Here is a 17265-nt window from a genome sequence, read left to right as displayed (position 1 = left end):
GCATTCTATGATTCTATGATTCTATGTCATTTAGATATATATCCACAAAACACCTTTGTGTCTACCAGGATCCATGCAGCTTTCCACCATCTTCAGGAGAGTCATGGGATAATTGGAAGAAATACTCAAGGCAGTAACYGTTGGGCTGTGCCGAAATCTCCCAGTTTATGCACGGTAAGCATTAAGCAAAATTTTTCATGAGAATGTTTTTCCCTTTCATTTGTATATCTATATATATTAGTATAGCAGAGACACTTTTGTGCTAGGTATGTGCAAACTTGCCAGCAAAAGGCAGTGAAGAAACCAAAAGCATGAGAGGAGAAGTAGCTGTGRGTCTCACCTCCAAACTGAGGATCCYACCTTTCCTCAAGGTGCATCCTGCTGTTTCCCAGGCCTGCTGGCTGAATGAAATGAATAATCCACAGGACACGTGGTCCACACGTGTACTGTATGGTTGGTGGTGCTGGCAGGTTACAGGGGAGCTCTGGCAAGGCAGCCCTGCTCAATATTTAAGATGATTCTCCATCAATGGATATGTGGCTCCACGTTAAAAATTAATATCCTTCCCCTAAGCTGTCAAAATCCAGGTATGTATGTGCTGACACAGTGATTTAATAAAATAACTGGCTAAACTAAGTGTATTGAGGCTCGTGCAAAGCCCGTTTGAGGCAGTGAAACCTTCTCTCTCGTGYGTGCTCGCCCAGCTCTGCTAGTGCTTCAGAGGGGCCGCTTTATGGCAGGCAGGCAGAGAAAGGTCATCTATAAATCTCTATAACTGGGCAACAGGGCTCAGTTTATGCTGTTTAAATCAGACTGCCTCATGTGTGAGGCCCAGGAGTTCTTGGGTGATTAAGYTGCTATTTCTATTAAACTTTAAAGACTGCTTTGCTTGAAGATTTCGCTTGAGCTGCSCTCTGAAGAATAGTCCCAGTTTAAAATCTTCTGTTTTGCTGGGTGCAAGTCAGTTCTGGGGTTCTTCCCATTGCTGTTCATGGCAAATGTGATGATCCATSCTGCCTGCCCCTAAAGTGCTGCTGGGGTGTCCAGAGAAGCCAGTGTTCCCCAAGCATAAAGGAGGCTTTGGACCTCGGCATTTGGAATGGAAAACTATCTGGGCAAGATGTAAGCCAGCAAGAGAGAACTGAGCTTGTAGATTATTCGCTCGTGTTGGATTTATTGCTGGTTCTTGGAYGTGGTGTTGATGGTGAGAATAGGTGGAAATGGGAGAAAGGGTTGTGGGGTTTCATCACCTTGCAGCTCCAGAATGAAGGAAATCCAGCTCCAGCTCCTCACGTTCTCTTCACACAGCTCTCAAAGGTTACCCTGTCTGCGCAGTGATTAACAGCTCCTCTCTGTAATTGCCTGGGCTGGAGGCTGGCTGAGCCTGCAACGCGCTGCTGCCGGAGCTGTAGCACTTGGCCTGATTTAGGAAGGGACACGGGAGCGAAGAGCCTCCTCCAACTGCAGGGAAGCCTAAATGTGCTCTCCAAGGTGCAGTCCCTTAGCGGAGCCGCGTGTGGCAGCGGGGACACTGCTCTGGGTGGCAGGGGGGACACGGCTCCTGCCCGCTGCGGGCACCRCGGAGCTGTCTCCCTGTCCTCCTCCTTTCCTCTTTCCATGTTGGAGGACTCTGCTCCCTTGGGCTGGGAAGCTGCGGGGGGATGAGAAGCGTCGGCCTCGGCGTAACGGCCCCCAGCAAGGGCTGTTCTTGTCCGCCCTTCCCGAGGAGCTGTGAGCTGCCTCCAGTGTCCACACTTCCCAAGGAGCCGTGAGCTGCCTCCAGTGTCCACACTTCCCAAGGAGACGTGAGCTGCCTCCAAAGCTGCCCATGACCGAAGCTCCTCGTCTGCCTTCGCTGCCTCCATCCACTAGTGTCACCTTGTAAGGGCTGGAGTTACCATTTGTTTTAACCAGGGAGGCAGAGGCAGCCCTTCAGCCAGGGCTCCCACGGAGCGTTTCAGCGATTCAATGTTGTGGGCACGGAGAGCCGGCGTTCCCCTGCCCTCAGGTGCATGTTCTGGATTTCTGCCTCTTCCTGCAGTTCCAAAGGTCCTGGCTTGCAGGGCTGTAGTTTCTCTGGAGCACTAGGGAGCCAGCACATGCCAGGGATGGGCAGCCCGTGCTTGGTTAATGGTTAAATGGACTTAAAAAGCATTGAAAATGGCTCAGTACCTTTTGCAAACGTAGACTATGATTTCTACCTAAAGACATTTTAACTACTTGGGATACAACAGTCTGGATAGAGAGGATTCTACTTTGCAGGAAAGCCTGGGAGATATTCAGCAGAGATAGGGCTATGACTGGCAGGAGAGCTGGGTTGCTGGAGCATCCAGTGCTGGTGTCCAGGGGCAAATTAAAGCAGAGGGAGTGGGAGAAGCTGCTGTGCAGCACAGGGATCAAACGGCACTGTTGGGAATCCAGAAACCGTTCCTGGAAATTGCCATTGGCATCAGAAAGCCACAAGTACATCAGGACACACTGGTCCATCTCTCCAGCTCTGAAAGCACTGTTTACCCGCTCTTTAGTCTTAGGCTCTTAGTTAGTCAAACTATTGTCCTCTTCTGTAAGGCTCCTGACTGAAAAAGGACACCTAGGATCTCCTGGCCCCAGGAACTACTAATGACTAACAGCATAAGGCCTGCCTGTGAGTTTAAATGTGTTTAAACCCTTCAAGGTTTCTTCAACCCACCCTTATGTACCAACACCCTCCTGAGTGCTGAGCCTCACAGAGGGTTGGAGGTGAATCTGTCTGCAGCTACGGGGGAGTTAAACTGGCTGAACTGCATTTCRGAAGTTCTGCTGTGCAGGAAGAAGGTTTCCTCTCACAGGGCACGTTTTGCTGTCTCCTAGGATGGAAAAGGGAGGCTGCCTAGAATGACAATTTGTTTAGTGATCACAGAGTAATTTCAAAGCTGCAGAGCCTAAACTCGATTATCACAGAAAGGCAGAATAGACCTTTTTATTTATTTAATTATTTATTTAATGCTGGATTGTTTTCTGTGAGCTGCAATAATGTTCTTGATATTTTCTACTTCAGAATTGACCGGAGATGCAGTTTGCTTTTATGCTAGGAATTCACCATAACAACTTCACCAAGTTTGTGGTATTAATCCTGCTTTAGCTTAGGTAAAAGGAGACTTGGATGCAGTACTCAGAGCATCTATCAAGCAGCCTTAGCTTTCCAGGTGATTCACAATAAAACATAATGTCAGTATCCATGATTTATAGATGCAGAAGATGAGACACACTTGGGTGGAAAAACAAGCAAGCAAAAAAGACCTAAAAGCAAAACTATTAAGGTAATTTCACAGAGTTGKAAATAGTCCACTAATCCAGCTACAGGACTACAACAGTTAACATGTGTAAAGATCAAGTTTACCAAAATAATAGACTAGTGTGCACATATTTCTGCTGAGGTTACAGGAGCTGCAGCAGTTAAAAATAGTCAGTGATCGGCTTTGTTCGTATGTATAGTAACTGGAACACAGCTAAAATTATAATCAGATTTTTAGACAGGTTGTCCGGAGGTGGTTACAGGCTCTATGAGTGATGGATTGAATTCCTAATACTCCCTTTTTGTTTACTGTAAGCTGCTCACACTTATTACACATCTACTACATTAAATTTTGTTACCAAGTTAATTGTATTTTCCTTAAGTGCGCCAGCAGCCTGCTGTGTATTACTGTGTCTTTGCCAATGAACTGCTACGCTTATTGGCAAATAACTGCCTGAAAGAGTTCTCTTTATAAATGTAGTTTTCTTAAATGTTTCTGATAACAAGGTCTGCCTAAGTATTCTTTGATTTTCCTTATTCTGAGAACTGTGATATTTTGAGTTTCTTAAAAGTTTAGTGACCATTTGTCATATCTATTGTCAGTATCTGGACTGAAAACATAAAAATTAGTGATCTGTGAAAGCCACAGAAGTTACATTTAAATCTCCTTCAGCGCAAGTGAATCTTGAAATAGAAAGATCTGCTTGAACCACAGAATCCCAGAATGGCYGAGGTTGGAAGGGACCCCCAGGGATCCCCCAGYGCAGCCCCTGCTCCAGCAGGGACACCCAGAGCACGGGGCACCCGGGCGCATCCCGGCGCCTTGGGAAGATCTGCAGAGCAGGAGCCTCCGCAGCCTCCCYGGGCAGCCTGGGCCAGGGCTCGGGCACCCTCACACCAAACAAGTTCTTCCTCACGGCCACACGGAGCTGCCTGGGCTTCACCTTGTCCCCACTGCCCCTTGTCCTGGCACTGGCCACCACCCAGAAGAGTTTGGCCCCTTCCTCCCTCCATCCTCCCCTCAGGTGTTTGTCCATGTTGATCAGATCCCTCTCACCCTTCTCTTCTCCAGGCTCAACAGGCCCCCCTCTTTCCTTTCTTACTGTTTTCCATCTTTCCCTAAACAGTGCCAAGATGGGGTGTCTTCTCCTCATGCTCTCCTAAATGCTTTAGCTCTGCACTGCGTGGTGGATTTCATGTAGGAGAACCACTGCTGGAAATGAGAGCAGAAATAAATTGGTGCTGGCCATCATCATCTTTTCTCTTAAAATAAATAGTTGTTATCCTTATGTCTATCAACAGAAAAATACTAGATAGACCTTAACTTAACTCAATAGAAGCAGACCAAAATCTGATCCAAAGTCACYCTGGCTGCCAAACCTTTCCTCAGAGTCACAAATCATAGAAATGGTTGTGCTGCTTTCAGAGATTTTTGTTTAGAAAGATTTTTGCTTAATCTGCCTTCAAGAGTCTATTTAGGATCCTAAACGGCAGGAGTCTATTTAAGGCAGTCATTAAGGCTCATTCTCTTTATAGTGTCAAAAAAAAAAAAAAAAAGGAGAAAAAAAAAAGGCAGAGTTATTGCAATGAGTAACTAAAAGATCTTCAGACATTCCTGAGGTGGTAAAATATCACATTCAAATATAGTAAATGGAGAGCAACACATTGCTACAAAATATTTACAAGGACGAGCTCTAAGTTAGCTGCTGCCATTCCGAAAACACACCTTCAAATTGTGACAATATCTTTGAAAATATCACTTCCATACTCAGCAGTGCTGAGCAAGGAAAACAGCATGGGGGGGATTATTATGACAGGATTAAATAGCAAATCAGAAAATACTGTTTGGCTTTTCTGCAAATCTACAGCGTCTGCATTTTCCATTTTGTGAGTAGTTCTGATTTCTCCATCTCGGAAAGGACAGGCAGAACTAAGAAAGACATGGTGAAGGATATCGGAGRTGACCAAAGATGTGGAAGAGCTTCTGCATTAGGAAAAAATGAAATAAAGCAAAACTCTTTAACTTGGAACACAACTATCTGGGCAGGGAATGTGATGGAGGTCTGTAAAGGACAGTGACATGGAGAAATGTTTAGGGAAGAACTGTATGTCGTTTCTGATAAYGACAAGACCAAAGAAAACTCGGTTAAGTAGACGGTTTTAAGGAAAGGGATGGAGTGCAGTAGGACCTCTTGGGCACTTGGACTGGGATAGAATGAAGCACCTTCTGGACCTGGCTACCCTTTTCCATCGATTACAGTAGGAATCCAGAGTCTGTGTGTGTGTGTGTTTTGGATATCTAAAGAAGGGTGTGATAATTCTAACAAGAATTGGTCAAAAAGTATGAGAACTGACTTACAGAAGGCTTGTAGGTAAAGAAGTTACCTCAGGTACAAGACGATGAGCCCAAYTGGTGACCAAGCAAGTCTGTAAGAAGCTGATTGCTCTGGCTTAGCCCTCGAGACGCACGAGGACACGGGCCAGATAAAAACTCTGTATTATTGTATTATTTATTTTTAATATTTTTGTGTTCTTGTAATTCACATTTTGGGGCCACTTTCTCAGGTTGTAGCTTGTATTTAYGATTTTTAAACACATTGATAATGCCTCTTTGTCTCCAGTCTTTCATTTCTCCTGTGTTTTCCCTCCTGCATTGCACAGAGATTGTTTTTTTCTGGTAAATGGGATGGGAAACACTAAGCAATGTGCTGGGTTATATTATTTTTAAGGAGACTGAGATTTGTTCTGAGGAGGCAAAACCTCAGAGGAGCAAGAATCACAGGCAAGTTGCTACCCCCATTATTCTCATGTGGTTAAAGATCACCAATGATTTATTTTGCAGAGTCTTCTTGGAGACTTGGAGTCCCAAGATCCCATCCACTTGGGATGTCTTGAGCACTCCACTCTACAACTGAAGCCACTGGGAGTTGTACTTGTAACACAGCAGGTGCTGCAACCCAGCTCAGGATCTGGAAAAATCAGAACCTGGGTGGATCCTCTCAAGAATTTGTGTCTTTGGCTCTGCACCTGCTTGCCTGTATGTAAAATAAGGCCAGCAAGGCTATTCAAAGTCAGCGACATGCTGTGAAGACAAAGCCAAAGAAGTGACTTTTGCACTTTGTTTGCAAATCTCCCAGATTCTCTGATGTTGTGTCCTAGAAAARTCCCACAGGGAACTATCCATTTTCTGTTCAGTGCAAAAGTTTGGGGCTGTGGAGACCACAGGGGCTCAGCTCTTGCACCAAATTATGTGGGGAGAAATAGTGGGTTGATGTCCTGGCATCACTGTGTCAGCAGCTCCAGCTGGTAAGAGACTTGGAGGAAGAATAAGGTCCAACTGTGTCATTAAGCATAGATTGGAATTTAGGGGGATAAGTAAAGGCTGGCCTGGGGGTTGTGTTACTGAGTGTGTCTTAGAGGAGGGATACTGTGTGGTAGAACCAAAAAAGGGGACATCTCTGAGCCCAAGGTCACTACCTTGACATCAATGGACTCTATTCTTAATGTAATAAATCCATAATTAAATTGAGAGGTAACAGAACGGAGAGGTAGCAGAACAAATTTCAGATACACGGCATCTCAAAATGCAAACCTTTGACATATGTTAATTGGATGGCTAGCAAGGTAATTTATTACAAACAAAAGAAAATGACTTCAAGGCCTTATCCTGCACGCAGAATGCCAGGAAATAGCTATTACTACTCTAAATTTTTATAGTGTAATTCTCACAGCCCTGGGATCAGCAACTTTATTTCCTTTAGAGATTATGTTAACAAATAAAATATTTTACACTTCAAACAGAAACCCAGCACCATGCTGGCTTTACAGGGGAGAGTCTGTTGCCCTGCAGACTTCTCAAATACCACTGGACTACCATAAAAGAGGAATGTTTCCTCTACAGAGCTGGTGTTCTGTAGCACTTTTTCTCAGGCAGATTTTAGCACCACACCAAATATCATTTTTGCCATTGATTTTGGCTGCAGTTGATACGATTCAAGCATTTTGTCTTCTGGGTAAAGAAAAATACCGTGTTCCCATAAAGACTCAAATAATGTGATAGGGAGCACCAGAAAATTAATTACCTCCAGACACCAAGAACACTGTTCATTGGCAAGGTCTAGTCTTTGAAAAACAGGAAAAAAAGTGCTGTAATTGAAAAGAACTTATTTAGCTAAAGACATTAACCACTGGCTCTGTTCCTGATGAAAGTTTTAATAATTTATGTGATGAATAACAAATATTTTTGATGTTATCCAAGTCAGTATTTCAATGTAATAGCTTGTTCTGGCTGCAGAATATGTTGGTCTTTGTTGGTATTTGACAATTGCTGTTGGTTACACAACCCGCAYCCTGGTTATGCCGACACTGAAGACCACATTTAGATGATGCTCGTGCAGTAGGTAGGGTTCTTAGAAGAAACTTGTCTTTTTCTGGTTGGTCCTTTGTGTCCATTTGATTGCATCCGACATAATAAAACAAAGCTAGCCTAGCATTGGAATTAAATATTGTGATTAAGATGGAGGAAGAAAAGGATTTTTTAAAAAATATACCATCTAGAACTGGTACTCTGTGTGGGGGGGCTCTCTATCACGGAAACCCTTCAAGGTATTATCTGATTATGGAAGACCTGCTCATCCTGTCCTGGCAGGAGGGTTTGGCCATCGTGTCCTCTTGAGGTGCCTTTTCAGGTCCTGCTTTCAATGGTTTTCTGATCTCTGGGATTCTTGARATCTGAGGGCTTCCTTTGGCACGGAAATACCTGTAGATGCACGTTGTGATTCAATCAGGTCACTGCTGATGCACTTTGGTAATCGCATAACTTAGCCAGGACACCAGAAGAGATGTTCCTGCCTGTCCTTATTGGTAACAGGCAACCTATCTCATTTTCTATCCCTCATTTTCTGTCTGTGCAGTGCTCTATGCATGTTGGCTAAGAGGTCTTGCTATAGATAGGAATATCAGACTGAAAGCCTTGCCCGGTGCCTGGTAGCAGCCCAGAAAGCTCTAACATACAACGTCCTTCAGAAAGGGAGGATGAGACCCATTTCACCTGGGGTCCTACCCACTAAAAGTACTTAAATGAGCAAGTAGCGGGCTGGCTGATATTGAAGGAAGAGAGGTGATGATAGCTGTGAATTCTGAAACGCAAACAGAGCCGGGAAAGAAGGGGCAGCAGGAGCTCTCTCCATGGACACAGAGATAAATCTTAAAATAGAAGTTGAGAAAGTTGAAAGCCAGCTGTAAAACACTCAATGTCATTTGGGGCACTCTGGATTTAATTAGAAAACTATTTGCAAAAGAGATTTTCTGTCCCCCTTCAGCTTTCTGTTTGGACACAGTGACACACTTCCAAACGGTAGAGCCGGAGTAGGTCTTGGAAAATAGCACTTGGGCAGCTATTTATTTGGTGCAAAGCAATGGCTGAAGATTGCACCAGTAGAGGGAGCGGGACACCGATTTTCTTTTTCTTATATTTGTATGTAATTCARGGATTTTCCAGAGAGAAGCTAAATGTCAAAAACCAGGCTTCACACAGTGTTCCCTTAGAGAAAGTGGTGGCTGGGGTAAGTTTTTCCCACAGCTATGAATTAGCTGCAAAGAGAGAGAATTAATGTCTGTCAAAATGTGCACTGCAGCAAATATTATGGAAAAAAATGCACAAAATTCAAAGGATTTTGGATAGACCCTCCCAGTTTTTTTTTTTTTTTTTTATTTCCTGTCAAGAATGATCCCAAGTTTGGGGCACGTGGCAGAAGCGTGACTGGGTATTGGATAATGTGGTTACCACAAGGTAGGATATGGGCAAGGAGTGTGGATTGAGATGGAAGGTGGCTGGGGTTCTTCAGCAGCCTCTTTGGGTGTCATGCAGTGCTGCTGCCAGCACTGCGTGTGTGGCATTATCGGCAGATCCCAAGTCCTCCAGGTTGGCTCATGGGATGGAAGAGAAGTCACAAGGCTGAGCTGCAAACTTGGCAGGATTGATCCTGGAGAGGTGGTACCTGGAGCTCAGCCGGACCTGGCTCACAATCATGGTGCAAAACTTGTCCAGGGCGACTGGAGGAATGCCAGGGAATATGGATTTATGAGGCCCTTCTGGAAAGGGTTGGTGATGTCAACTCCGCTTGGCAATATGACAAAGTCAGCGCGCTGAGCCTGGGCAGCGAAGACTAATCGTAATCTGCTCGACTTAGCCCAGCATGGTAAACAGATGGAAAGCGAAGGAGAAAATCAGCCTTGTGCTATAGACAGTTCACACCATTAAAAACCGAAGCAGAAATGACCAGCTTGCAGTTGCAYCCTCCGCAGGGTGATGGATGCAGCCTCCTGGGGCTGTCAGTGCAAGGAGAGCCAGGGGCTCCCRGCTTTCTCCATGCAATTCGTCTTTCTGAGCGGTGGTTGTATTTCCAAGGAGAACATGCCCAGATACATGCACACACACACTTACTCAGCCACTCCGAGTGCTTGCTCTTGGCCCCTGTTGAGTGGTGCTGCTGCACACCCTTCACGGCCCTATTCAGGTAATTCCAAGGATGCAACCAGCAAAGCTGTCGGCCTTGGGGGATTGCAACACCCTGCTCTGGGGCCTTCTGGATGTGTACATAACTCAGGATGAAATATCCCTGCCTTTAGAAGAAGCAGGATGACTTTATTCCAAATTGAGCTGCACAGAGACCAGTTGTATAATGGTGGCACCAAGGACTTGATTCACACAGACCTCTAGAGCCCTTGGGGATGCTCTGCGCTACTTTATGTGGCTTCTTGTTGCCAGTCCAGAAAGGTGCAGGCTCTTCAGACCCTCTGTCATATCTACCAGCTCTTCACAGGTTCCTCATATGTCCCAAGCATCTCAAATGTGTCAAATGACACTAGATAATGATGCTTGGGTCRCCTTATTGAGCTTACTTTGTTAAGAAAGAGGCTACGTCTTCTGGAGTGGATGGAGCTACCATCTGCATGATGGTAGCATGGGCACATGGGTCCTTCAGCAGTAGCTGCAAGCTCTTCTCTGGGAGCTTCCTGGGGCATGTGCAGCTATGTCATCCCAACCACCCATTCCTCAGAAGGGATGTTCAGCAAAGCAGCTCCTTTCTTTACCTCTACTCCACTCACCAGGTAGAATCCAGGCCAGCAGAAGGAGCTTCTAATGCCTGTGCTTTTATAGGGTGTTGAGCTAARGGACCTGTGAAGCCCAGGGGACAGGAGTAAAAATTGCCTGAGAGGGAGGTAAAAACTCTAAGTTCTGATAGAATCTCTTTTCTCCCAGATGTCTGCTGTATAATTACCAAAAAAGTAACTTTTTTTTTTCCCCTCACTCTCAAGTTGCCTAATTGGTCTCCAAGGTCCTCCTGCCCATGGGGACAGGGCTTCACCACATCCGTTTGAGCACTGAGTGCAGGCTCCCAAACTCTTTCTTTCTGCTACCCCTATGAAATACTTTATTACAAGGGCTAGGACACTCCATGCCCTTAGGAGTGAGTCTGGAGAGGAGCTCACATTCCCCAAAAACACAGGGTATGTCAGCAGGAAAGAAGTAGAGAAGATGTTTCTTTTTGGTTTAACTGACCAAACTTAGGAGCAGTTTAAAGGAATTAATTTCATATAAAAGGGAGAAGTGTGGGAAGGCAGGAAGGGTTGAAAAATTGGACAGTTGCTGCTTATGTAAAATACTGTGCAACTCTGGGAGGTTTTAGGAGTTACTGTGTCGTTCTGAAGCCACCAGAATCAGATGTAAAATCATCAGGTCTCATCAGATCAGACTTCTTTTTCAGCGCACATGGAGAGCAAGACTCTGCCACCAGGAGGTGGTAGAGATTTTTTGGTTGTTTTTCATGAGCCCTCTCGAGTCTCTTCAAAACACCATCTGGGAAACCTCRTAGATGCAGACATATTGAAAGAGCGTGGACTTTATTATCTTGGGAGCAAGCTGATCTGTAAAAACATTGAATATAGGCAATTTGTAACGTTGAATCATAAGCTCAATATCATCTCACCAGCCAGTTCCACGTGTCACCTCCACGAGAACGTGTTCACTTTTCAGGGACACTAGCCACCAGTTCCAGGGAGAAGAGCTTCAAATCTTACCAGGTGCTCTGTAAATCAGTGTGAGCCTCTTCATGGCTCATTTCCAAGTACAAAACCTAGTTCTGGACATTCATGAGGGGCATTGACTGTTCCAAGCCCTGATAAAGCCAGTAGGAATTGGAAAAATATAGCAAGGAACACAAACCAGTCCATCATTGGATGTAAATCAGCCTAATCCTATAGCTCTCAAGGAAAGAAGGTGAAAAGACCAGTACTTTGCAAAACTATCTCCCTTGTTCACAGCTCAGCCCATGTCCTATATCACAGAATACCGTGTCTATATGTTATTTGCATGGAGTTTGGTAGCCCTTATTCTTTTTTCTTTTTGTATTTGAAAATGAGCAGCAGCGACTTGAAAGACCTTTGGGAAAAGAACTACCTGCAACCCTAAGCTGCAATTTGGACAGAGGCTCTTGCCCATTTCCCCTGTTTTTGCAAAACACGTCAATAAATTGGCAGTGTTAGTGCTAAACAAATGCTTCCAGGAAATGATTGAGCACATGGGCTCTGTGAAGTAACGACCTCCCTTAGCTATTTGGAAATAAAAATGAATGCCCTGAAAGCTTCTGTTTTTTTTGCCATCTGTAGGTAGAAAAAAAATGTTCAGAGCTGGGAGCTTGCATTTTCATACATCTTGGGGGTAAATGTCAATAATGCTCCTAGTGCCCTAAGTGGATCAGAGCGGGCATATATTCACATCAAGTGCTTTGCAGTGTGGGGACAGTTTCAAGCTGCACTGCTGTCTGTGCTACAGATGCACACTAAGAAAAAATGTGTGTCTTACCTGTCCTTCAGGTGCTGACCATAGAGGAGGGCTCCTATTCAGCCCTTGTACCCTCTCCTCTCACCCCATGCCCTCCTGCAGGTGCAGGGAGTGCAGGTGAGCTCTATGGGATGGATGGATGGACTGAAAGACACAGCCAGGTTTGGGGTCAGGAAGGTATTTTTTTTTAGTTCAGATCATCAGAGATCAGCATTGTTTCCTCTAATTTCTGCAGGATGCACTGCAGGAATTTGGGGCTTTAGCAGTATTCTTGATTTCTCTTTCTCTCCCTTTTTGCCCTTGGTAATGGTAACTTCTGGTATGGTAACCTTAACTGGATGATTTTATAGTAATAGGAAGTTTTCTGTGGTTTGTGGGATGCATATGGCATAGACACACGGGGGAGTCTTGTGGTGCATCCATTCTATGGTTGTCTGAATTTGCAGACACCTTTTTTTTTTTTCTTTTATTTACTTTTCTAGCAGCCTTCTCTTCCATCCCTAACATCATCTTCATGTCTTATTTCCACAAAGCATTCATTGTTCCTTGTTCTGCCTCCTTTCAATGAAATCAGCTGGCATTAAACAGATCTGCTTAACTTATGGCAGATGAAACCTTTTAATACTTGGTGGTGCTCTGAAAGATCTTGGAACTTGACTTCAAATTTCGTTCCAAGTTGGAATCTCCCCATTTTTCAAAGAGGGGAAAAGCTCTTAAGACCGAGCTGACAGTTTCAAGCATCTTCATGCTTAATGGTTTGATATTGTTAACGAGTCCTTTTCGTCCTTGATGTCAATGGAGAGATTAGTTCATTCTTCATCTCTGGTGTGTGAGACAGAGTGAGAAAGAACTGAACTGCTCTAGCAACTTTCATGTCTATTACTTAATAGGACAACTAAAGAACCTTCAAATGCTACAGACTTTCTTTTCCCTATCAGTAGGTCTAGTTTATTCTCATTTATGTTGGTTTTATACCTTCACAACCTCATGGAAGACGGTTGGGCTTTTAACACACAAGATAATTTTATCCAAATGGTATGGAAAATACTCAATATTTGCCAATATTTTAAAAGGTTCTTGTTAAGCTGCAGTCTAATTTCAAGTGACACTTTCTATTTAAAAACAAGAGGAAGTTGGAATGAGAAAGATTAATTTGGAATGATTGGCTTGTAACTACGTTTTCATTTATAAAAAAGTCATTTTGCTTTAGAAGTTCCTCAATCTGCTGTGATTTTTTAGCCTTTTTTTCCGACATTCACTGGTTTGTAGTTAAGGTGCATTCAGGAAGTAACTGATAAACAAAAGTTTCCTGTTTTTTAATAGTCTGATAATGGGAACAACTTAGATTAGGGCCTCCTCAAACACGTGAGGCGGTAGGATCAGCAGTAAGACGGATAGAAATCACCACTTTCAGTTACCTCGGGTGGACGGCGTATGTTCACAGAGAGGGGAAAAGCAGTGAAGGAGAAGGATGGGAAATGGCTTGGGAAAGAGGAGGACTGGGTTTTAACCCTCAAAGCTTGCTGATTATCATCTCCAACAGTCACTTCAATCTTCCACATCTTTGCTACCCCTCTTGTCCTTTGTGTAAACTTCTTGGGTCTTTTGCCTGATAGGGCCTTGTTGAGCCTTGCCCATGGTTGGGTCTTTAGGGTCCTTGCAACATAAATGAGGACCCAGAATGGAGACAATGATGCTTCTTGTCCCATGGACTGGAGAAAGAAGCAGGGCCTGTGTGGCCAGAAAACAGGCAGATAAGGAAAGGAGACCTGTCTGCTTCTTCCAATGTGCCTCACATGAGGATGCTCTCTGGTTTGTGCTTCTTTACCATTCCAGTACAATCCAGGGGGATTTGAAAAGCAGCTGTATAATATGCCCAGGCTCTTGTTCCTTTCTATTTGAGGCTGTCTGGGAAAGCTGTGAACAGCAAAAAAGACACTGGGACTGTCTGTCTGCAGAATCAGCAACATGATCAGGAGACATTACATTGTTCTCTCACTTCAGAGGTTATTTTTGCAAACATATGGCCTGGAGTTTAGGGTGGTTTTTGAAAGACTGTTCAAATTCTGTGGCCATTAATGATCGAGTCTCTTTTTCTAGAGAAAGATTTCTGCTTTACATGCTGAGAATAATTCATCCTTTGTGGAGAACCAGCTTGAAGTTAAACTTCTGTTTTCAAGTTGTTTTCTGGATCAGCTCTTGGTTTTAGTTATGGACTGGTGAAAATATGAATTTCTCCATAAAATCACTTCAACATATTTATGCAACTTGTGACTTTGATGGATCTRTTAGCTTGAAAAGATGAAACAGGTAAGTCCCCATGTACCCCTAGTCAGGTAAGAGCCTGATCCTTATTAATAAAGAGTAGTTCACTCCTACATCTTATTCAGCTATCCTTTCACAGCATTCCTTTCACCATAACTTTTAAAAAGCAATCTGCTTGATTTCTCTTTAAAAAAAATGTCAGCACGGTAAGAATTCAGTAACGTTATGAAGCTGCAATGCATTTTAAGCCACTGTGTATCTATTGCATATGGTGATATTGGAAAGGAATCATAGTTAGAAGCAATTTCAAGAATGGCTTTGCTTACATTATCAATTGATGTTTAAACATGCACAGTATGTCCTTGAAAGGCTACAGATAAAAGGAAGAGAGGAGATGAAATATTAAGCCAAAACTGAGGTGTTTGGAAACCATGTGAAGCTCAGTTGTTTCTGGCCATATTAGTTTAACCTTCAAATGAACCAATCATTTTTTTTTCTCCTTCTCTGCAAAGTAGCACTTTTAAGTCCTGAAATTTGACTTTGAAGCTGAGATCAATGCTGGTAATGTTCTCATAACACCAACTCCCACTGGAGATGCAGTGGGGAAGGGGGGGGTACTTGTGGTTTATTCGGAGATTCCACACAAGACACTAAGCAAGTGTTTTTTGCTCAAACTGTGCTTTCCTAACTAGGACAGAGAATTTTAATCTTGCGGACGGGGTTAGAGCCTCACCAGCTCCTATTGATTCAGCACCTTTCAAGGCTAACTAATACACTGTCTAGCTCTCAGCTGTTTCTGTCCCATGTCTGTGAAATCCTGGATGGATGTGGGCTACAAAGGCCAATCTACAAATGAGAAATGAAAGCAGCAAGCCTGTTGTCGGCAGACTTAAATCTGCCTCACAGGAGTCCACGCTTTTGTGGGACGAGCATCAACCTACAAAGGGAGTGAAGGAATTGAGAAACTGGTTATGTCTTAAATTCCTGAGTGATAAATGGTTGATTTATCACTGGTTTGTAATCACCCTTAATATTACCTAGCAGTGTGGCAGGGGACAAGTAATCAAGTTCAAAAGAGTGTTTAGTATCTTAAGCGCATTTATTATGTCTGCATTCCTACACATGAAGACACTGGTCTTCAAAGCACTATATGAATACTAACCAACTAATGACTCCCTCTGCAATGGCTATTTTTAATACATCTCTTATTTGTTTGTGCTCACAAAAGGCTCTTTTGTGTTATCAGCTTATTTGGCCGGGCAAGAATGGGAGAAGAATTAAGGTGAACGAAGTGGGAAGCAATAGCTATGAAATGGCTTAAGCAGGTTCCCCATATACCAGTTAATGGAAATGGCTGGACAGAAAAAGAATACAGTGAAGAGACAATGCAGAAAAGAGCCACAAAATAATGGAAAAGCTAGAGAGAGCGTGTTGATAGCTACATATGTCTTGAAGTGAAAAAAGGCTGGTTACTAAYGATCTTTTCAGGCTTGCTGAGAATGGCACGCAAAGGAGCAGTAGCTACAAATGTCAAATAATTCAAAACCTAGTTTTTCACCAATGAGAGAATTTGGAACAAGTCGCCAAGCCAAACAGTGGAGTCTTCATCTCTTCTTTTGCTAATGCAAATAAAGATCAGAAGATCTGCGGTTTGTCCATGAGAAGACATTGGGTGTGCGACCTGCCTACGTGACCTCCTGCCCTTGGTGGGTGGTGGGTGACACCCACTCTCCTATTTCGGTGTGATGTGTCTCCAAACAACCTGTGGAAATAGTGGCCAGCCTCTCTGGAAGGATACATGCAACTAATGGTGGAGAAACCATCCATCCCCTCTGCATCCTCAGAGGTCCAATTTGGTCTTCTTCTCCTTACGGTCTCTCCATGGRCTGGTGGTAGGAGCACATCCCTTTTGCCATGAGGTGCCACCTCTGTCCCAACACCCCAGCACATGGTGGAAAGCGACTTGCACTGAACCTACAGCCGGATAAATCACCAAGCACAYGGAAAGACCAAGGACTTTGGTGGCCACGCAGTCTTTGGTGGCCACACAGTGTGTAGGGAGACCTGTCTCCGRGGCAGGAGGGACGCGGGACTCTCCAAGCGCTTTGGGGAGGGGAATGGAGTTTCCCCAAGGATCCACAYTGCGTTTTTTTCCACAGGAACCAAAGGCTCTTCACCCTGTGGAGGGAGCCAGGGGAGGCAGCGCCTCAAGGCGAGGGGTGGCGCAGGGACCCGCTTCCCATCTCAGAGGGTGCCCAAACTGTCCCCTGTCAGGGAGCACCCAAACGGCCCCCAAACGCCCAGGGAGCACCCAAAGGACCCGGGAGCACCCAAACGGCGCGTGCTAACGGTCCCGGTAGCGGCTGCGCCGCCGCGGCGCGGCGGGAAAGGGAAGAGGAGGAGGAGGAGGAGGAGGAAGGCGGGGAAGGAGCCGCCGCGCTGCGGAGCGCGCCCTGCACCAGGCGGCGGAGTCGGCGCGAGCGGCCCCGCGAGCTGCGGCGGCCCTGCCCCTCCGCCTTCCTCCCCTCCGCCGCCTCCTCCTCCTCCTCCTGCCGCCGCCCGCGCCGCTCCGCTCGCCCCGGCGTCCCGCACGGCCGCCCCGCGCGCGGCTCCCGCCTCCTATGGATGGCAAAGCGGCACCCAACGGCGTGGCCACCATCGAGGACAGGATCCTGCGCATCACGGGCTACTATGGATATTACCCGGGCTACTCCAGCCAGAAAAGTAAGGCGCGCCCCCCGCTACCCCTCGTCATCCCTTTAGCACGAGATTTGATTTATTTATTTTTAAAAGCCCTCTGGTCCTTGCCGAAACTCGCTTCCCCCCCCCCCTTTTCTTTTTTTTTCTTGCCGAAACTCGCTTCCCCCCCCCCCTTTTCTTT

At 45.1% G+C, this 17265-nt stretch overlaps 1 protein-coding gene across 1 annotated transcript in view; it reads left to right on the top strand.

Moving 5' to 3' along the window:
- The first annotated feature begins 16993 nt into the window (after positions 1–16993).
- SLC35F4 (solute carrier family 35 member F4) overlaps positions 16994–17265 on the top strand; it is a 99606-nt gene continuing 99334 nt past the window's right edge. The window contains exon 1 of the mRNA XM_026053796.1: positions 16994–17108. Coding sequence (XP_025909581.1) covers positions 17006–17108 — 103 coding nt within the window. The 5' untranslated portion in view covers positions 16994–17005. The remainder of the gene's footprint in view (positions 17109–17265) is intronic.

This window comes from Nothoprocta perdicaria, unplaced genomic scaffold (assembly GCF_003342845.1).
Source record: "Nothoprocta perdicaria isolate Ctin4 unplaced genomic scaffold, notPer1 scaffold_118, whole genome shotgun sequence".
NCBI lineage: Eukaryota > Metazoa > Chordata > Aves > Tinamiformes > Tinamidae > Nothoprocta > Nothoprocta perdicaria.
The sequence above is the reverse complement of the archived record's forward strand: the minus strand, read 5'-3'. Positions and strand labels throughout refer to the sequence as shown.